The sequence below is a fragment of the Corythoichthys intestinalis genome, unplaced genomic scaffold (assembly GCF_030265065.1).
Source record: "Corythoichthys intestinalis isolate RoL2023-P3 unplaced genomic scaffold, ASM3026506v1 HiC_scaffold_23, whole genome shotgun sequence".
Lineage (NCBI taxonomy): Eukaryota > Metazoa > Chordata > Actinopteri > Syngnathiformes > Syngnathidae > Corythoichthys > Corythoichthys intestinalis.
The window spans coordinates 10912826-10936297 of record NW_026651592.1 but is presented as its reverse complement, the minus strand read 5'-3'; the positions used below and the strand labels follow the sequence as shown (position 1 = coordinate 10936297).

The 23472-nt window shown below is 40.5% G+C and overlaps 1 protein-coding gene across 2 annotated transcripts in view; it reads right to left on the bottom strand.

Moving 5' to 3' along the window:
- Positions 1-23472, bottom strand: part of LOC130911130 (tumor necrosis factor alpha-induced protein 2-like) — a 110185-nt gene that overhangs the window by 39305 nt on the left and 47408 nt on the right. For both annotated transcript variants that reach the window (XM_057828866.1, XM_057828865.1), the window contains exons 3-4: positions 21486-21724; positions 3835-4088 (exon numbers count right to left, since the gene is read on the bottom strand). In XM_057828866.1, the coding sequence (XP_057684849.1) occupies positions 3835-4088; positions 21486-21724 (493 nt within the window). The remainder of the gene's footprint in view (positions 1-3834; positions 4089-21485; positions 21725-23472) is intronic.

Here is a 23472-nt window from a genome sequence, read left to right as displayed (position 1 = left end):
GGCCGCGTCTGGGCAGCGTTAGTAAAAAGCCGCCATAAAGCAGTAGAGCGCTAAGCGCTAATAAAGAGCGCTAAGCGCTAATAAATAAGATTAACAATACTGTCACTAGCTCACGTAACGTTAGCCCTGCGGAGGGCTAGGTTTCTATTAATTATGACCACAGTCGATGCGTGGCTAACGTGTCTTACATACAGGCTTTAACATAACATAGCGTTGTGGAGTGATGAGGGTGTAAAATAAAAACTCAATAATGCTAACTATCAATTTTAGCTCAGTAGTCATTGCTGGATAAAACACCAAGTAGCACTGGTCCCTAATGTGCTCCAATACAGCCTGTATCATACATTTATTTTGAACACTGCAAAAACTCAAAATCCTATCAGGACTTACAGTTTAGACTAACTTAAAACTTAACTAGAACTTAAAAATGGCTTGACACAAAAAGAAATTCAATTGAAACACGTGGGAAAAAATCCTAACTTTTAAGTGATGTGTGTTATCAAGCATAACGGCATTTTTAGGTATATTTTTTTTTTTTAATAAGATCAAAAGTTTTTTGAGTAAAAGCAGTGAATTAGTCTTTTTTTTTTATTCTAGTTACATCTGAGATGCAATTGTTGGCTGTTTTCAACAATATAATCGAAAATAAAGACATTCATTGACAGAAAATGGTTCAAGATTAGATGAAATGTCTTGTTTTCTCATGTATATTTATAATTGCTCTTCACCTAAAAATATATTTGTTTTATCCGATTACTCGATTAATCGATAGAATTTTCAGTCGATTACTCGATTACTAAAATATTCGATAGCTGCAGCCCTAATATATATATTTTTAGAATACTACTTTTGAAAAAAGTGACAAAACATGTCTTATATGTATCTCTTTCCAATGCTAAATCTGAATAAATACGTTGTACACACACACACACACACACACACACACACACACACACACAAAAAAAATCTTTTTTTTTTGCTACTTTGCGGTTTTTCACTTATCGCGGCGGGTTCTGGTCCCCATTAATCGCGAAAAACGAGGGATCACTGTATATTAAAATTGAAGTTAATGCGATTGGCTGGCAACCAGTTCAGGGTGGTGGTGGTTTTTCAGAAAAATAAGTACAAATGACTTATATTACGCAGAGTGAAATGGAATATATTTTGAAGAACGCGCAAACATTGACTTTTTTTAAATCATAAGGAAATGAATAAGTAGCCTAACATAAATGAACAAATACAAGTCCAAAGTGCACATAGATAGCTAAGATGTTCTGAACCTCACCATCAGAGCAAATAAAACTAAATATGATAAATAAGCCTCCAACTCTTTCGTTGCTCTTAAATATTTGATCCACTTTATGTTGCTTTGACCTTTTTTTGTCGCATCAATTCATTTTTATTTTTTTTTTGCTGTTCCAGAAAACATGCACATTTGAACCCATCAGAACTAACTATCTCTGCTGATCATATGTCAGTATGTTAGCCAATTGAACGGATAAATGAGTCCAGGTGTTTTGCTTTGCTGTGTGCATTTGCACATTGATGTGACTCATCATCGTCAGATTCAGATAACTGCAGCAGCTGGGGAAACCTCCATGCCGTCCGTGGAATAAAATAGATAATAAATATCGGTGGAAACGAATTATGCTACACAAGCACTTTATTATGCTTGTTGTTAACACTTGTGTATGTAAATCTGATGTTGGCAGATCTTCTTGGAGATGAAATGCATGTGTGGCAGCTTAGCATTTTTTTTTTTTAACATCGCCTTTTGACAGTTGCTGTCATATTTTTGGAATCAAAGCACCGTGTACTGGAACACCATTCCGGCCCTGAATCTTATACCAGAACTGCGTTCCCGCCCTGAATCTCTGCGTTCCTGACCGTTCTGGTTCACTTTCACCCCTTCACATTACTTTAAAAAAGTAATTAGTTGTAATTACTCACTACTTCTTCCAAAAAGTAACTGAGTTAGTAACTGAATTACTCTATAGTAAAAGTAACTCGTTACCAGGGAAAGTAACTATTTCCGTTACTTTAAATAGTAAAAGTAACTAGTTACTAGGGAAAGTAACTATTTCCATTATTTTAAAAAGAAGTTGTTGTATGTCAAAGAATTTGAAATTTTCTGAGCAGTGTTCGAGTCAGTTGAATAGAGAAGAACAGACAGGTAGTTGTGTTATAGAACCTTGTAATATTTATTGCACCTCACCAGCAACAGATTTATCCTACACTTGAAGTGCAACCAAAATAAACAGATTTGAATTGCTTACCACAGATGTCGACAAAAGCTTTGCCCCGGGACATAAATTACACTTTACATGCACGTTCTTTTGTTTAATTTTGACCTACTTGAAATATTGTTTATATCTCCACCTCGTAAAGGAAAAATTTTCCTCTGAATGCTCTGCCATCATATCCCTCTGCATCTGTTTTGCGTGCGTGTTCCGGTTTGTGTGTGAAAACACCGGCTCTGAAGTACGTGCACTATTAGGCTCGAGCATTTACGTTACAGAATGGGGAATCACGTGAGATTTGACAACAACGCAGCCATATTGGAAGCAGGTCTGGCTTGCGGGACAAACGTTTAACTTGACAGTTTGATAGAGACAAACTCGTTACTAAGGTGAAGAACAGATATGAGATCAAACTTCAGGATGTTAACTAGGGCTGTCGAAATTATCGCGTTAACGGGTGGTAATTAGTTTTTTAAATTAATCACGTTAAAATATTTGACGCAATTAACGCACATGCCCCACTCAAACAGATTAAAATGACAGCACAGTGCAATACCAACTTGTTACTTGTGTTTTTTGAAGTTTTGTCACCCTCTGCTGGGGCTTGGGTGCGACTGATTTTATGGGCTTAAGCACCCATGAGCATTGTGTATTTATTGACATCAACAATGGCGGGCCACTAGTTTATTTTTTGATTGAAAATTTTACAAATTTTATTAAAACAAAAACATTAAGAGGGATTTTAATTAAAAATTTCTATAATTTGTACTAACATTTATCTTTTAAGAACTACAAGTCTTTCTATCCATGGATCGCTTTAACAGAATGTTAATGCCATCTTGTTGATTTATTGTTATAATAAACAAATGCAGCTCTTATGTACCGTATGTTGAATGTATATATCCATCTTGTGTCTTATCTTTCTATTCCAACAATAATTTACAGAAAAATATGGCATATTTTATAGATGGTTTAAATTGCGATTAATTACGATTAATTAATTTTTAAGCTGTAATTAACTCGATTAAAAATTTTAATCGTTTGACAGCCCTAATGTGAACAATATTGACCGTTACGAGCAAGTCGAAGACAAATGGAGTAAAGATGTCGACGGGCTTCCACAATTACACGAAATGGACATTCTGCTGTATTTACTGTTTGGTGTATGTTACTAAACTCATCAGCGATTCCGAAATTACAAATCGCTACAAAGCTACGAACAGTTTTGCTGCGGATGGGTGCAGAATCTGCACATTATGACCGTATCAAACGGCAACGCCATCGTTCTTGCAAAGGTAGGCCATGTGTGTTTACTATTTTCATTGCCATGAACCTGAACGCACCCCAAGTCTTGGATGACAAATCAACAGAGCAGAGTAGACTTGCTACAGCTGGTAGTTTCTTCAATTTATTCAAAGTAAGTAACGCACTGCTTTTGAACGTCAGTAACGGTAACGGCGGAAAAAATAATTGGTTAGAGTACCCTGTTACTGAAAAAATAATGCCGTTATGTAACAGCGTTATTCCCAAAACTGCTCACTTGTACCTTAGTTCTTGACGCCCAAAGATGTCAAAGGTCAAACGGCATCCTCACCTGAACCACAAGGCCCAAGTTGGGCCCTGCGGTGGGTGAGCGTAACGACTCACGCACCACCGCCCACAACTCTTTTTGCAGCTCTTCATAAAGCAGCTCCACGTCTTTGGCCTTCCGCCGCCCGCCGTCCTTGCCGCTCGCCTCCTCCGGGGCAGAACCGCGCTCTGGCCCGTTGCACTCCTGTTCCAGCTCCTGGATGTGCGCGTCGGCCAGCACGAGGTCGCGCTTCTTCACCAGCTGAAGGATCTCTAGCACTGGATGCACAATAGAAGACGGGACAAAAAAACAGGTGTCAAATGCATGATTCTGTGTGGTCTGCAAAAGCAAATCATATGTATCGACTTAATTTTTCTTACTAAAATATGAGAATCCTGATATACTGTACATTCTGGAGACCAAAGAAGACAAATGAAATAATAAGTACTAACGATGTCCCGTCCCGATATTTGGATCGGATCGGACACCGATATGGGCAAAAAAATGTGCATCGGTATCGGATCGGAACACGGAAAAATTCCGATCCAGACTTCCGATCCAGTTTTTTTTTTTTTTTAAATACGGTCCGGTTTTTCCAGCACACCGATTTACATAATCCATTCCAGTTTTTGCTTCGGTTTCCCTAAAATCCGGTCCGCATTTTACGGTACACCTTCAACACACTACATTTACATTACAGTCTCCCAATTTACCGAGAGACTTTATCGGTAAAAATGTAAGCTGTGTGGGATCATTTCACCTTAAAAGACGACAAAGACGAAGAGGCAGAGTGCAACATATGCCACAAAGTCAAGCGTAGTGGTAAAGCTATAAGAAGTTTTAATACAACCAACCTAATAAGGCATTTAGCAAAATACCACCACAAACAATGTGAGGAGTATGTTATGAAAACCGAAGACAAAATGAAAGGTCCTACGCAACTAACACTGGCAGAAACTTTTGCTATGCTTGACAAATTGGCACTCGACAGTCCCAAAGCCCAGGGAATAACAAGAGTCATTGCCGAAGAATTCATTCTGGATTACGAGCCATTATCTCATGTGAGTAAAGACGCACCATCCAACACTTAGAACCACGGTACAACATGCCCAGCCGTCATTACATCCTTGAGTGATTCGGCCGTGGGAGATACGATAACGATTCACAAACATCCAAATCCCGATTATTCAAATATGTCAGGTAAAGCGGAACTAATGCACAGCGTGGTCTTCGGGACGCAATGAGAAACTGACCACATTGCGTCCCAAAGTAAACATAATGATTGTCATAGACCCGGGTAATGCCAATGCTCAACTCACGGCTTTAGCCCAACTCATGCCGCTGGATAAAAAAAACACAAGAATACCTGACTGCTGCTGACAGCCGCTACAAACTACGTCAACGTCGTTTTACTGGAGATAATAGATATCATATGTATATAGAACTAGATGCAAAACGACAGACTCGACTGCGTTAGCAACATTGAAGTATTGAAAACCGGATGCGTTAGTAAACAGCCGCCATCTTAAAGCAGAAGACTTCCCTAGTAGGCTGTTGTGAACACTTCCAAGAGAAATTAATTACCTTTTTATCTAAAATTGGCAAAATCTTGACTTGAATCTATCTTCAAAACAGTTTTAAAACTTTCACATGTCAAAAGTAGACAGAAGGGAAATTATGAAATACCGGAAGGAATTTTAACAACTTTAACAGTTAATTCGCAAAACTAAATGAATTGAATGTAGTTTAAAGCTGCTGATACAGAATGGGGACTTGAGTATTTTATTTACCGTTTTAAAATGTTGATACTGAAATAGTCGTTTATTTAAACCTGAGAGGCTTTTTATACAATTTTTGGAACTAATGCACGAAACATTAAAAGCATCTAATAGCTTGGGGGGGGGTTGTGGGATTTTCCACTGAGGTTGTTTGTGTTTTGCTTTTTTAAGACAGTTTACAATATTATTTGCACATTTTACTGACTGACTATGCCATTTCTGTTTGTTATCTATAATGTTTTGTGTTTGTCACTGAATGAACAGGTCAGTTTCTTGTTACCAACCGTTGTGTGTTATTCAAACTCACCTAATTCAGCTGGCTAGTTGTTATCAAGAGTACTATAACCTTTTTCAACATGAGTCTGACAACTAAGTAATGAGGCTAAATAACTTTAAACTTTAACACATGCTCAGATATGTTGGTATCGGTATTGGCCAGTATCGGTATTGGATCGGAAGTGCAAAACAATATCGGTATCGGATCAGAAGTGCAAAAACCTGGATCGGGACATCCCTAATAAGTACACAAGTACTAAAGATGAAGACAAAAAGAAACAAGAAGCCAGGTAGACATGGGTACAAAGAAACAAAGAGAATGGAACAAGGAGACAACGATGTGCAGATGTTGAGGTGTTTGTCTCCCTCGGTGTCCATAGAGGAAGACAGGATGGCACACACACATGCACGCAGGAAGAGTGTGCGTCCAATGGAACAATGTGGGCCCGACGTGGCAGCTTGGAACTTCCACATGTTCCTCATGCTTCAATGCAGAAGTGTAAAATGTTTCCACTTAGTGACCTCAGTGACCTGCTCTTTTTTTAAAGAGCTGTATGAAGTCAAATTGTTAAAAGGGAACCAAACAGTAAGATTCACAAGATCCATTTGAACCAAAAATAGTGGACTGAAAGTGTAATTTTTTATCAGCCTTCACTGCAGACAGACGTATATGGCGGTGGTGCAGGAACAGGGCTCTTATTGTTCCAATGCAGGAAATGTCTACCATCTGGGTGGTTGATGCCCCGCCCATGTCCACCCACTTCCTCATACCAGCGTCGCCATACACTCAATTTAAATTTTTGTGACAACTGAGTCAGCATTTCCTTGGGCAGCCATTGGTAGCGCTCTAACGAGGCAGAGATCTTCATGCAGTACATTAAAGTGCCTGTGACACGAAAAAGCATGTTTATTTCATAATACACGCGGTATTTTATACTCTTGAATGAAATTGACCGCTTGGATGTGTGTGGAAGAGATCGCTATATTTATTTATTTTTTTTTAATCCCGCACCATGAAAATGAGTAACTTCCGGCAACAGTCTCGAGTTGAGAAAGAGGGCGCTGTGACGTGTACGGAGGAAGGAGTCCTCTTCACTATACAGCCGTACTGTTGTATGAGAAGGACTAAGGATTCAGCTGATTTTGCGGATTAATACGTTTATTTTTCGCATCACGCCAGCCAAACGGCTGCAGAAAAATCTTGATGTAGGAGGGAGAGGCATGTGCGCCTTTTTGGGGTTTCAAAAGGTTCCCCTTCACCGGTGGATATTGGCCAAAACAATCCCTACTACTGTGGGACCATGGGACTTATGAGGAAGTGAGTAAACATCGTGTTTTGTACTATGTCAAATACTGGGATCATTTTAATATGTAGGTGGCTTGCATTTTGTGACATGTTCCTTGTCCCCTTGGCCGACCACCGGCGGCTTGTCACACATCCACCCGCCGGGAGAGCACTACTAGTATAATCGGCTTATTCCCCTCTTCAAGTGCCTGGTGTTCTGTCAAATTTTCTGACCGATCAGAAATGGCAACTTTGAGTTAAAAATAGCCGTGAATACAGCGATTACAAAGTAAACACTACAAACTTTCTTTAAATAAAGGACTACTTACGTTTGATCATGGATTGGCATGTAAAGGTTCAGCGGTCATTGTCCAGCCGTTTCCTGGCGAGCTCTCCTGTCCATAGTAGCAAGGGAACCAGCTGTAAATTGCTCTCCGCCGGGCGGTTTGCCGATTAACAAAGACAATCGACAACCCAGTCGCCATGGGAAATGATCCGGGCTAGTTATGTGTGATTTTCCGCTTCAAAGACTTTGAAACATCACTCTGCTCGGGTTAGCATGTCGGCTAGCTTTCACGCCTCTTGGTTTGTTTACATTCTCCGAAGCCGGGGAAGGGAAATGACATAAGCCCGATTTAGGTGGCATAAAATATCGTTCGGGAGTTGCGACAGTAAAGGTGAAGTCGACAGTTTTTGACCATTATGGAGTAATTTTGCCATGTCGTCTTGAATAAATGCATTTTTATTATTTCATATTCCATTTAGCGCAAGACTTATTTGTCATGACCATGCCATTTATTTAGCCATTGGGGAAAATACTTGGATTAAAAAAAAAAAATCCTGTAAAAATATTGGAGTAGAGTGACTGAAACAATGACATTTTGCGGCACTCTTCGTCACCTTCTCCTCGTTCTGAATAATTCTCCCTCAACGCGCTGACTGGTCCTTCTCAAGCCATTTATTTAGCTATTGGGAAAATACTTGTATAAAAAGAATATCCTGTAAAAATATTGGAGTAGAGAGACTGAAACAATGACATTTTGCGGCTCTCTTCGTCACGTTTTCCTCGTTGTGAATAATTCCCCCTCATTGGGCTGCATACTAAATCAGATGAAATCGTGACTTCGCTGACGTAATTCACCTGTTGGGGACGCTAGAGCCTTGGTAAGCGTGGCTAACCGGCAGATTAAAAGACTAATTTCTCTTCATCTGCGCTTTGCTAAATTGTTGTAAATAGTCGAATCGTCTCAAAATATGATTCTAATTCACATAATAATCATATTTAAGACTTTTCTCGTGTCGTACGCACTTTAAAGCCATACTTTGAGAAATACATTTGAAACAGAGGCGATTGCTCTGAGACCGCAAGGTAAGCTCAGTTTCCCCCATAATGTCAATAAATAAGTAATCAAATGTATAGTATTCTGTTGGGTGTACATGTCATTGCCTATTGCCTTTGGAATTCCTTACATTTCTGCATATAATCACCATCAAATGTGATCTGATATTTATCAAAATCACGCATATGAAAAATACTGTCTGCTTTAACTAAAACCACCCAAACATTTATAGGTTTCCATATTTTATTGAAGATAGTATGCAAACAATAACTGAAAGGGGAAAAAATCTGTGAACCATCACATTTAATATTTTGTGCCCCCACCCTGTCTTTGTCAGTGATAACTTCAACCAGACGCTTCCTGTAGCTGCAGGTCTGGCGTATCGATCAGGACTAATATTAGCCCATTCTTCTCTACAAAACTGCTGGAGTTCAGTCGGATTCCTGGGATTTCTGGCATTAATCGCTGTGCTTCATGCCACAGCATTTCAATGGGGTTCAAGTCTGGACTTTTACTTGGCCACTCCAGAACATGTATTTTGTTCTTCTGAAACCATTCTGAAGTTGATTTACTTCTGTGTTTTGGATCCTTGTCTTGTTGCAGCATCCATCCTCTTTTTAGCTTCAAATGTCTGACAGACGGCCTCAGGTTTTCCTTGAAAACATCCTGATAATTCAGTCTTCCATTAATGATTGCAAGTTGTCCAGGCCCTGAGGCAGCAAAACAGCCCCAAATTATAATGCTCCCTCCACCATGCTTCGCGGTGGGGATGAGGTGTTGATGTTGGCAAGCTGTTCCATTTTTATTCCCCCACACATGACATTGTGTGTTACTCCCAAACAATTCAACTTTGGTTTCATCAGTCCACAAAATATTTTGCCAAAACTTCTGTGGAGTGTCCAAGTGCCTTTTTGCAAACATTAAATGAGCAACAATATTTTTTTTTTTTCCCCAGACAGCGGTGGCTGCCTCAGTGGAGTCCTCCCATGAACACCATTCTTGGCAATAGTTTTACATATAGTTGATGTGTGCACAGAGATATTGGACTGTGCCAGTGATTTCTGTTAGTCTTTAGCAGACATTCTAGGGTTCTTTTTTACCCCTCCAAGTATTCTGCGCTGAGCTATGTTTTCTCATGTATTCTGACCCCTATTTTTAAGGAGACAATAAGAACAAAAGAAAAAAAAAGCTAAAAACAAGTTTTTAAAAAATGTTAAATGTTCAACATAGTAATGTAAATAAAGCATAATAAATTCACTGCGAAACTATCTAAAATGTCTTTTTCTAACTCCTATTTGTTTGATTGAAAATTTGATTACTTGATTTCTTTTTTTGGGGAAAAAACATCATAAAAGCTTACTTTATAGATAGATAGATAGATATATATATATATATATATATATATATATATATATATATATATATATATTAGGGCTGTCAAAATTATCGCGTTAACACGCGGTAATTAATTTTTAAATTAATCACGTTAAAATATTTGACGCAATTAACGCTCATGTCCCGCTCAGACAGTATTCTGCCTTTTGGTAAGTTTTACAGCAAGTCTTTTTGTGCTGTCTAACAGCGAACTCTTGTGGTCGCTTTGCGACATGGTTTATTGTTTTCTTGCCAGTTCAATATGGCTGCACGACGTCTCGGGCTGACGCCTACGTTGTAATGTTGTGCTTATATGATCCTTGGACAAGATTTGTCCGTAAGCATGGTTGTTGTAAAGAACGTACATATTATGTTAGTAAGCGAAATGTTCTATTTTTTGTATGAGACGCTTTTTGTTTATGTTTAGTGAACCTGTATAGCGTGCTAAGCTAACGTTGTTGCTAATGCAATGCTTGTGTACTTTTTTTTGTAGTTTTACGACGGTCTAAAGAGGACAATGGTTTGAGGCTATTTTATTAATAAATCAGATGAAAAAGGAAGAAGTCTGATTATTAAGGCGTCGTTCACTAGCTGTCTAGCTTTGGAAAAAGTAGACGCTTCGGAGTGAGGACAGCATAGACAGATTTAAATGTCAGTAGAGTGAAATGCCCACTACAGTCCTTATGTACCATATGTTGAATGTATATATCCATCTTGTGTCTTATCTTTCATTCCAACAATTTATTTTACAGAATATATATATATGTAACTTACAGAAAAATATGGCATATTTTATGATGGTTTGAATTGCGATTAATTGCGATTAATTACGATTTTTAAGCTGTAATTAACTCGATTAAAAATTTTAATCGTTTGACAGCCCTAATATATATAAAAAAACAACTCAGTTTCTCAAACTCAAATTAATTCATAAAATCGATTTATTGTCCAGGCTGTAATTTTAACATAAAAATCTCTGTTGTAACATGAAACATTTGATGTAATATTGTAAATATCACTTTCAGTGATACATTTCACGTCGTAAATAAAAATTTAGTAAGCGAGTGCAGTAACAATTTGACTGTATTTCATCTTATTCACATAATCTCTACTTCAGAAAGGGTATACAGATCGATGTAACAAATTCATAAATGTACTCTTATGTGTACAATCAATTGACTTAAGATTGTAAGGCGTCATCCTAAGAGAAACGGACTTCGGACGGTGCTGCGTTCCAGCGTCTTTTTGTCCTCTGAGGTGCGTTGAGAGTGATTAACAGGAAGTCCAAGTTTTATGACCTCCGCCAAGCTAGCAAAGGACATGCTAATCATTGACTGCCCCAGTCAGGCGGAATGTCAACGTCTTATCTGCAACTGAAATCTTAATAGAACACTACGATGGCCCCATGCAAACCACCCTTTACAGCTTTTACTGTCCAATGACTTTTGATAGTTTCCCGCAAGGACGTGGCAAACCAGGGGAAAAGAATTAATGATTGATTATTAATGATAATTTATTATTATTCCGGGGTAGGGTCGTGGGGGCAGCAGCTTTAGCAGGGAAGCCCAGAATTCCCCCTCCCCAGCCACTTCAACCAGCTTCTCCGGCGGGATCCCAAGGTGTTCCCAGGCCGAGAGACATAGTCTCTGCAGAGTTCCCTGGGATGTCCCCAAGGTCTCCCGCTGGTTCGACATGCCTGGAACACTTCTCCAGGGAGACGTCCAGGAGGCGTGCGAACCAGATGGCGGAGTCACCTCAACTGGCTCCTCTCAAGGCGGAGAAGTAGCGGCTCAACACAGATTCCTTTCCGGATGACCGATCTTCTCAACCTATCTCTAAGGGAAAGCCCGGAAACCTGATGGAGGAAACTCATTTTGGCCGCTTGTATCCAGGATCTTTTCCTTTTGGTCACGACCCACAACTCGTGACCATAGGTGAGGGTAGGAACGGAGATCGACTGGTAAATTGAGAGCTTCACCTTTCGGCTCAGATCCTTCGTCACCACTACTTGCCGGTGCAGAGACTGCAGTGATGCGGACTCTGTACCGATCTGCCTGTCGATCTCCCGCTCCCTCCTACCTTCACTTGTGAACAAGACCCCAAGATAGTTGGACTCCTATACTTGGGGCTGGATATCATCCCCGACCCGGAGAGGGCACGCCACCCTTTACCGACTGAGGACCATGACTGTCAGTGGGACATGCCCGGAACACTTCTCCAGGGAGGCGTCCAGGAGGCATGCGAACCAGATGCCCAAGTCACTCCAACGGGCTCCTCTCAACGCAAAGAAGTAGCGGCTCGACACAGAGTCCCTCCCGGATGACCAATCTTCTCATCCTATCTCTAAGGAAGAGCCCGTACACCTGGTGGAGGAAACTCATTTTGGCCGCTTGTATCCAGGATCTTGGCCTTTCGGTCACGACCCACAACTCGTGACCATAGGTGAGGGTAGGAACAGAGATTGACTGGTAAATTGAGCCTTTTGGCTCAGATCCTTCGTCACCACTACTGGCCGGTGCAGAGTCCGCATCACTGTAGATGCTGCACCGATCCGCCTGTCGATCTCCCGCTCCCTCCTACCTTCACTTGTGAACAAGACCTCAAGATACTTGGACTCCTCTACTTGGGGCAGGATCTCATCCCCAACCCGGAGAGAGCACGCCACACTTTTCCGACTGAGGACCATGGTCCCGGATTTGGAGTCGCTGATCTTCATCCCAACTGCTTCACACTCTGGTGCGAACCGTTCCGCAAAGTATATACGACAGCGCAGGGATGACCAGACGAGCATAGGTCCCGGAACATACGCAGAAAATGGTGCTAAAAACAACACGCAAATGCCCACTTGCCATACTGTGAGACTTCAATTTCAGATAATATCCAGGGTAGATATGTTATGACCAGAGGTTGCGCTAGACTTTTTCGTTGTCTGTCATTTTGACTGGCAAGGTCATATAAATCCGGTCCTAATCTATTTTTACCCGTCACTTAAATTTTTAAAATGACTATCTTGATGCAGTCACTATATATATATATATATATATATATACACAATAATACTTTATAATATAAAGTAACTAACATTAGTGCCGTCATGGATTACAGTAAGCAGGCCAGTACTGTGTTTCCATATATATTTTTATTGTATTATGTATATACAGGATATATATATATATATTTTTTTTTCCCCAAGTGGGACCTTCCATGATACTAATACATTTAATAATAATAAAATATTATATAATTCCATTATATATATATATATTTATTATTATTATTATTAAATTAAAATGCACGTTGATACGACGCACATAAAGGCAACTTCCAATTTTTTAAAAAATCGCCCTGTTGCATGGACTTACAATCCGCTAGTTTGTTGTTTCCTGTTGTCTTCCGAAATACACCTGGGTGACGACGCGTCAAGTGTTCGTTCACAGCCGACGTGCTACCGTGGTATGCGAGCTCAGCTTAGCAAAAAGAGTACACACAGTGGTGGCAACCTCCATATTTTCCTTGAAATAATTTCAGGCTCTGGCTAGTCTGGTCCGCTTTTTTGGCTTTATGCCGCTTTCACCGTGTTACCAATTCTGCCCTTCTTGGTAATTGGTGGCGTTTTCAACTGCTCGCCGCAGTGGGGAGTGAACCGGCGATTCACTTGATTCGTTGTCATCCTTCACTGCATCAGTCCCTCTTTTTTCACCTCTTTTATCAACACCACCGTCGTTTTGGGGCTTTTTGAAGAAACTTCGGACACTCAGTTGCCTTGACATTTTTCCGAGTAAGGCCAACGACGTCATGCATTAAGAGAGACAATAGCTAATTAATATGCTCACTCGCCACCCTGTGGTCTGGGGTGTTAATTGCAACCTGTCAAAATGACAGATGGACTTCAGTTTTTTCCGTCACCGTTGTAAAAAACCGGTCAACGACGGAAAATATTCGGTTAACGCGACCCCTGGTTATGACAACAATTTACAATTATTTAGGCTATACTCTGCCCAGTACGGGCATTACCCACATAACCACAGGTGGGACTTACAGTACACAGTCAGCAATTAGTTTCTCAACAGGTCTAACTTGAAAAACATTTAAAAAATAAAATAAAATTTAAAAAAAAATCAGAGACTACAATAAATAACAAAAACCCATTCTTTTGCGAGTTTCATCTCCTGTCTTTTGTGCCCAAAGATCCCACCGCCTTACAAATTGTGCAGCCCAAACCCGCATTTCCCAAACTGACTAGCTGCTGCCACGGTAGCAGCCTCCTGCCCCGGCTTGGCTGACTGTCCGTGAACCTGGCTAGCTGCTGCGGTGCTTTGTAAAAGGACAGTAAATGAAACTGTCTTTTTGGCGTGTTGAAATACCGTTTGATCCTGGCTGTTTGCTCCCTAGATGCTGCAAATTTCCCAATTAGGTTTTTTTTATGTAAGGGGCGTGATTTGTTGATCCTTTTCAGTACAATAACAAATTCTCCGACTCTTTCAAATGACGTTAAAGTTCTATAAACAACATGCAATTTTGGGGATTTGTTCTGTAAATGAATGTATGCATATTATTATTTTATTGTATACATTTAAAAAAAAAGATTTTATTAATATTTTCTATGCACGAGAGGTGCCGGATCTGCTCAAATAAGTCCCGGAACACAGGGAGGCCAAAATCAAGAGGTGCCGGATCTTGTTCCAGCAGTATCCGCCACAAATTAACCCCTGGGGATTACTGTACAACTACTATTAGTACTACTGTACTACTTTTTGTTAATAAAAAGGTCATCACTTGACACCTTGCTTGCTACCAGGTCACGTTGGATAAGGCACTTTTGGAATGGAAAAGTTAACTGTTGACAGAGGTGTTAATATGGCCCAAAAACTAATTTGCAGTTTTTTCTTTCCAAAAACAGCAAAATTGTCTGAAATTCAATTCGAGGTCAAAAATGAAGAGGATTATGATAGTTTACTGTGTAATAGTGCCCAGCAAGGAAAAGTTAGCTGCAGATTTAGACCATGCAGAACTTCCAATAGCTTGCCATATTGATATTGTAGCCATATTATTGTTTATTGATGCTGTTGAGCTGCTGCCGTGCAGAGCGCTGTTGGATATTTGAGTGCAATTTATTTGAGTGTTGTGAAAAGTGCGTGTTACACTTTCTATTAAACGGTCACTGTTTTTGAACAAAAATCCTAACACCCAAAGGATTTTATGGACCAGCATGAATGCCTTCCCAGTTCCCATCCAAGTTCTCCAGAAATACAGTGGGGCAAATAAGTATTTAGTCAACCACTAATTGTGCAAGTTCTCCCACTTGAAAATACAGTATTAGAGAGGCCTGTAATTGTCAACATGGGTAAACCTCAGCCATGAGAGACAGAATGTGAAAAAAACCCAGAAAATCACATTGTTCGATTTTTAAAGAATTTATTTGCAAATCATGGTGGAAAATAAGTATTTGCTCAATACAAAACGTTCATCTCAATACTTTGTTATGAACCCTTTGTTGGCAATAACGGAGGCCAAATGTTTTCTGTAACTCTTCGCAAGCTTTTCACACACTGTTCCTGGTATTTTGGCCCATTCCTACATGCAGGTCTCCTCTAGACCAGTGATGTTTTGGGGCTGTCGTTGGGCAACACGGACCTTCAACTCCCTCCACAGATTTTCTATGGGGTTGAGATCTGGAGACTGGCTAGGCCACTCCAGGACCTTGAAATGCTTCTAACGAAGTCACTCCTTTGTGGCCCTAGCTGTGTGTTTGGGATCATTGTCAGGCCGAAAGACCCAGCCACGTCTCATCTTCAATGCCCTTGCTGATGGTAGGAGATTTTCACTCAAAATCTCTAGATACATGGCCCCATTCATTCTTTCCTTTACACAGATCAGTCGTCCTTGTCCCTTTGCAGAAAAACAGCCCCAAAGCATGATGTTTCCACCCCCAAGCTTCACAGTGGGTATGGTGTTCTTCGGATGCAATTCAGTATTCTTTCTCCTCCAAACACGCGAACCTGTGTTTCTACCAAAAAGTTCTATTTTGGTTTCATCTGACCATAACACATTCTCCCAGTCCTCTTCTGGATCATCCAAATGCTCTCTAGTGAACCGCAGACAGGCCTGGACGTGTACTGGCTCTTTGGCCTTGGCCATAGTGGAGTTTGGAGTGTGACTGACTGAGGTTCTGGACAGGTGTCTTTTATACCGATAATGAGTTAAAACAGTTGCCATTAATAAGGGTAACGAGTGGAGCCTCATTAGAAGAAGTTAAACCTCTTTGACAGTCAGAAATCTTGCTTGTTTGTAGGTGACCAAATACTTATTTTCCACTCTAATTTGGAAATAAATTCTTTAAAAATCAAACAATGTGATTTTTTTCCCCCACATTCTGTCTCTCATGGTTGAGGTTTACCCATGTTGACAATTACAGGCCTCGCTAATCTTTTCAAGTAGGAGAACTTGCACAATTGGTGGTTGACTAAATACTTATTTGCCCCACTGTACATATGTCACATCTCTGCCTATTCAAATTTTAAAGTGTTACTATAAAAATAGACACTTTTCACAACAGTTAGTTTTTGACCAAAAAGTGCCCTAAAATCCAAGGGCGATTACGGACCAGCATGAATGCATTCTCACCCCATTTCTCCATGAATTGCGTTTTGTAGTTCCTTCTCGAAAATGTAAACAAATGTAAACATGATAAACGATAAAACCTACTGGATTTGACAGACTTGAGTTTAACCGTTATGACTTGAATTTCTTGTTTTTTTTTTTTTGTTATCTTGATGTGGCCATCAGAAACCAGCATCAAACTTCATCTTCATCTTTTCAACTTCTCCTCAATCACCTTCTTCACGCTAACGTGCATGACAACAACATGCACAACAAAACCTTGTCGGTTCATGTCGACTCCTAAAGGTCTTCCAAACGACACGTTTAGCGAAGCGAGCCATCAGCCTGGAGACTGCGTGCAAGGGTTAGAAGCGGGCGTGGCGGCGTCTCCGCTACTGACCGTGTGTCAACAGAACACAACCCTGTTGAAGGTGAAAACAAGATCTTGTTTGGAAATCACACAATAAAGCACGTCAGTGGATCTGATGACAACAAGCCCACACTTGAACAGGCAAACTCTCTGACATACCTGTTGGAACAAAAGCTGGATGGCCAGCGATAACATTCCTACAGGAACAGAGGACTAGGACAAAGGCGATTGCGCTGAGACTGCAACGGAAGCTCAGCTTCCCCCATAATGTAAAAAATGAAGTCCTCAAACGTATACTGTTGTCTGTACGTACATGTCATTGACTAAATATGCACTACAACTTCGTCAGCTTTTGGTCAGAATTAGGTTCTTATCACTGCAGTTTTCGCCGCTTTACAGTCCTTTAAACAGTGTGGAATCTGTGCATCTCCAGATATAAGAGTGTATTGTTCCACTACAGCGAAACGGGACGAGTCATTGGCTAAAGGCTGGGTTTATCCCACCCATTGGACATTGTGCATCTCCAGGGGTCTACGGACAGTAGGTCAGGCTCGGCTGGCCTGGACACTTTGCTTGATGATTGGATGATCTATCGGGCTGAATTCCTTTTTCGACTGAGGAGCAAAATGGGAGGCATTTTTCAATTTTCATTCCGAGTTGAACCAGAGACTTTCATAATCATCCTAGCTTCGCGACATTTGCTTTGTCAAAAACGACTATTGGAAAATTGAGCATCTTTTGTGGAGTTTTTTTTTTTTTTTTTTTGCTGCATTTGTTTGGAAACTTGACTTCAGGCTAGGCATGTGCTGGTTACCGGTTTCACGGTTTACCGTGGTGTGAAAACGTCGCGGCACTAAAATTTTCCGTCAGACCGTAGTACGGTATTCGCTATTTTTCATGTGTCAAAAATGCAGCCAGAAGTGGCTTGGCGCGGCAGCGCTCACCCTCTCCCGTTTGTTGCTGTGTGTGAAAGTGACGCTATCGGCTAGACAGTCAGTGAACCCAAAAACAAATACTCCAAACATAAGGCGTACTTTTCTTCAATTTAATGAGCTCTCAAATCGTGGTAAGTGAAATATACAAAATGAATACAGTTAAAACGTTGTACAATTTTATTTTTCCATGTGTGAGTAGCTTCAACAGATTAGCAACATGAAAAAGTTCACCAAAAACAAAACACACATTTTCCTTTCAAATTCAATATACAAACTAACTAAAAGCTTACAAAGACGAATGTTAGCCCAGGCTTAGCTGGGAGAGCAACTTTGTCGAGTGTTACAGCCGCAGAGAAAACAAGCTTGATTCGCTTGAATGAAGGGGATAGCATCAAAGATCGCTAATTGTGAAAGATGCTCTTGCCCTAAGCACAAATCCACGTTCGCTGGATCAAGGAGAGGTCTCACTCCCAATGATTTTTGTTTGTTTGTTTGTTTGTTTGTTTAGATGAATCCTTTCCACAACAATATTTACACTTAAAACTAACATACATTTTTAACTAACTTATTAACTTATGAATTTTTAATGTTTTTTAACACATAGGCATGACATCATGTAGACTAGAGGTGACACAGTGGCTGAAAATGGCGAAACTTCACTTGACCTTTTCCACCCTAAAAAAAGTCATGCAGTAGAATTTTTTTAAAAATTTATTCAGAAGTGTTTTTACTTTTTTTATAGAAATTATTTTGTTCTTGCTCTAATCTTGAGCAACTTGAGCTGTGGCTGTGGGTATAGTCTCTAAGTTATATTTATTTTAATTTTATTTAATTTTTTTTTTTTTTTTTAATTGATAGTTTATTTTAACAATATATTCATGTTCCAATTTGCAACTATGTTACGAAAAATGAAAAAAAAAATCCTGTTCAATGGAAAATTTTAAACCCATACATCTCAAAATAACATTTTGGAGCTATAATTGCAATACCGTGATACTGTGAAACAGCGGTATTTTTGCCCACGGTTATCGTACCGTCAAAATCTCATACCGGCACATGCCTACTTCAGGCACTCTAGTTTCTTTCCCTACTGAGCAGCGGATGCCGCTGAGCCCCTCCGCCGTCACAAAGCACTCACAGATGGACACAATTTACGCTTCCCCTCACTGAGAGACCAGCATCTGCCACTGGACGAGAAGAATATCCAGAAGACAAGTAGAACAAGAACACTGGCAAAAGAAGAATATCTAGAAGATCCCCAGGAGAAACGAAAGCTAGCAACAAACACGAGTAAATCATCTACAGTTTGAGAGAAGTTCCACAAGGAAAACACCTAGAACACCGTGTCAAACTCATCTTTGTCACGAGCCACATTTATAGTAAAGGTTTCCTTCGGGGCGCTGAAAAGGACTGCGCTGTTTAATCAACTCATCGATGATGAATAGCTTAACAAATGAATTAACTACAGTGGGGCAAACAAGTATTTAGTCAACCACCAATCATGAAGTTATCCTACTTTAAAAGATTAGAGAGGCCTGTAATTGTCGACATGGGTAAACCTCAACCATGAGAGACAGAATGTGGGAAAAAAAACAGAAAATCACATTGTTTGATTTTTAAAGAATTTATTTCCAAATTAGAGTGGAAAATAAGTATTTGGTCACCTACAAACAAGCAAGACTTCTGGCTGTCAAAGAGGTCTAACTTCTTCTAACGAGGTCTAACGAGGCTCTACTCGTTACATGTATTGATGGCACCTGTTTTAACTCATTATCGGTATAAAAGACACCTATCCACAACCTCAGTCAGTCGCACTCCAAACTCCACTATGGCCAAGGCTAAAGAGCTGTTGAAGGACACCAGAGACAAAATTGTAAACATGCAACAGGCAGGGAAGACTGAATCTGCAATAGGTAAAACGCTTGGTGTAAAGAAATCAACTGTGGAAGCAATTATTAGAAAATGGAAGACATCCAAGACCACTGATAATCTCCCTCGATCATGTGCTCCATGCAAAATCTCACCCCGTGGCGTCAAACAACAAGAACAAGAACGGTGAGCAAAAATCCCAGAACCACACGGGGAGACCTAGTGAATGACCTACAGAAAGCTGGGACCACAGTGACAAAGGCTACTATCAGTAACACAATGTGCCGCCAGGGACTCAAATTCTGCACTGCCAGACGTGACCCCCTGCTGAAGAAAGTACACGTCCAGGCACGTCTGCGGTTCGCTAGAGAGCATTTGGATGATCCAGACGAGGACTGGGAGAATGTGTTATGGTCAGATGAAACCAAAATAGAACTTTTTGGTAGAAACACAGGTTCTCGTGTTTGGAGAACTAATAGAGAAATAATACTGAATTGCATCCGAAGAACACCATACCCACTGTGAAGCATGGGGGTGGAAACATCATGCTTTGGGGCTGATTTTCTGCAAAGGGACCAGGACGACTGATCTGTGTAAAGGAAAGAATGAATGGGGCCGTGTATCGAGAGATTTTGAGTGACAATCTCCTTCCATCAGCAAGGGCATTGAAGATGAGATGTGGCTGGGTCTTTCAGCATGACAATGATCCCAAACACACAGTCAGGGCAACAAAGGAGTGCCTTCGTAAGAAGCATTTCAAGGTCCTGGAGTGGCCTAGCCAGTCTCCATTTTTCAACCCCATAGAAAATCTGTGGAGGGAGTTGAAGGTCCGTGTTGCCCAACGACAGCCCCAAAACATCACTGCTCTAGAGGAGATCTGCATGGAGGAATGGGCCAAAAAAACAGCAACAGTGTGTGAAAAGCTTGTGAAGAGTTACATAAAACGTTTGGTCTCCGTTATTGCCAACAAAGGGTACATAACCAAGTATTGAGATGAACTTTTGGTATTGACCAAAAACTTATTTTCCTCCATGATTTGCAAATAAATTCTTTAAAAATCAAACAATGTGATTTTCTGTTTTTTTTTTTTCTTCTCACATTCTGTCTCTCATGGTTGAGGTTTACCCATGTTGACAATTACAGGCCTCTCTAATATTTTCAAGTGGGAGAACTTGCACAATCAGTGGTTGACTAAATACTTATTTGCCCCACTGTACAACAATTTGGCAAAGGGAAGATGACAAGAAATTATTCTTTTAATCTGCCGTTTAGCCGCTGCTTGTTATTATAGCGCTCTAAACTCCCCAACAGGAGGGTGACTTTGGCAAGGTCATGGTTTCATCTGATTTAGAATTCAGCCCATTGAGCAGGAATTATTCAGAACAAGGAAAATACGACGAAGAGAGCCGCAAAATGTCATTGTTTCAATCCCTCTCCTCCAACTCCAACTACTCTCTACTGGATATTCTTTTTATCTCAGTATGTTTCCCTAATTGCTAAATAAATGGTATGGTCATGACAAATAACATTCTTGTGCTAAATGGAATATGAAATATTAAAAATGCATTTATTCAATATGACACGGCAAAATTACTCCATAATTGGACTATAAATTTTTTTCCCGCCATAAACATGAAGTCGACGTACAAGATTGACATCCGTGGAACGCGGGGCACATAAAATGATGTGGGGGACAAATTCAGACAACTTTGATCGAGAACATTCCCAGAATCAACAACCACAAGCATATTCAGAGTAGTAACAAACTCTAGGAGTACATCAACTTTGCTCTCATGAAAAAAATGAGGACATCTCAAAACGTCTCCTTAGAAATATAGAGAATCTTACCGGAGAGCGGCTCCCTGGGCTTGACCTCCACCTCTGGCTCCTTGCACACCAGCTGCTCCTCGGGAGCCTGCGAGGAGGAGTCGGCCCCGAGCTCACGCTTGGCCTTGCCCAGCCCGACCATTTTCATGAAGGACAGACGGCGGCTGGAAGAGTCGCACTCGCTGTCACAACAGTTGGAGTCACCGTTGGCCATAGACTCTTTGCGGAAGCTTAGCGTGTCGCGGTACTTGCCCGCGAACCTGCAGCGGGACCAAAGAGTTCACAGTTACTATTACTCTTGCAAACTTGATCACAACATATTTCAAACTTAGACCTTTCCCTGTATAATAGGGGTCAATCTTGAACTACAGTGCCTTGCAAAAGTATTCGGCCCCCTTGAATCTTGCAACCTTTCGCCACATTTCAGGCTTCAAACATAAAGATATGAAATTAAATTTTTTTGTCAAGAATCAACAACAAGTGGGACACAATTGTAAAGTGGAACAACATTCATTGGATAATTTAAACTTTTTTAACAAATAAAAAACTGAAAAGTGGGGTGTGCAATATTATTCGGCCCCTTTACTTTCAGTGCAGCAAACTCACTCCAGAAGTTCAGTGAGGATCTCTGAATGATCCAATGTTGTCCTAAATGACCGATGATGATAAATAGAATCCACCTGTGTGTAATCAAGTCTCCGTATAAATGCACCTGCTCTGTGATAGTCTCAGGGTTCTGTTTAAAGTGCAGAGAGCATTATGAAAACCAAGGAACACACCAGGCAGGTCCGAGATACTGTTGTGGAGAAGTTTAAAGCCGGATTTGGATACAAAAAGATTTCCCAAGCTTTAAACATCTCAAGGAGCACTGTGCAAGCCATCATATTGAAATGGAAGGAGCATCAGACCACTGGAAATCTACCAAGACCCGGCCGTCCTTCCAAACTTTCTTCTCAAACAAGGAGAAAACTGATCAGAGATGCAGCCAAGAGGCCCATGATCACTCTGGATGAACTGCAGAGATCTACAGCTGAGGTGGGAGAGTCTGTCCATAGGACAACAATCAGTCGTACACTGCACAAATCTGGCCTTTATGGAAGAGTGGCAAGAAGAAAGCCATTTCTCAAAGATATCCATAAAAAGTCTCATTTAAAGTTTGCCACAAGCCACCTGGGAGACACACCAAACATGTGGAAGAAGGTGCTCTGGTCAGATGAAACCAAAATTGAACTTTTTGGCCACAATGCAAAACGATATGTTTGGCGTAAAAGCAACACAGCTCATCACCCTGAACACACCATCCCCACTGTCAAACATGGTGGTGGCAGCATCATGGTTTGGGCCTGCTTTTCTTCAGCAGGGACAGGGAAGATGGTTAAAATTGACGGTAAGATGGATGGAGCCAAATACAGGAACATTCTGGAAGAAAACCTGTTGGTATCTGCACACTGGGACGGAGATTTATCTTCCAACAGGACAATGATCCAAAACATAAAGCCAAATCTACAATGGAATGGTTAAAAAATAAACGTATCCAGGTGTTAGAATGGCCAAGTCAAAGTCCAGACCTGAATCCAATCGAGAATCTGTGGAAAGAGCTGCAGACTGCTGTTCACAAACACTCTCCATCCAACCTCACTGAGCTCGAGCTGTTTTGCAAGGAAGAATGGGCAAGAATGTCAGTCTCTCGATGTGCAAAACTGATAGAAACATACCCCAAGCGACTTGCAGCTGTAATTGGAGCAAAAGGTGGCGCTACAAAGTATTAACACAAGGGGGCCGAATAATATTGCACGCCCCACTTTTCAGTTTTTTATTTGTTAAAAAAGTTTACATTATCCAATAAATTTTGTTCCACTTCACGATTGTGTCCCACTTGTTGTTGATTCTTGACAAAAAATTAAAATTTTATATCTTTATGTTTGAAGCCTGAAATGTGGCGAAAGGTTGCAAGGTTCAAGGGGAGTGAATAGTTTTGCAAGGCACTGTAAGTATTCTGAAAAAGTTT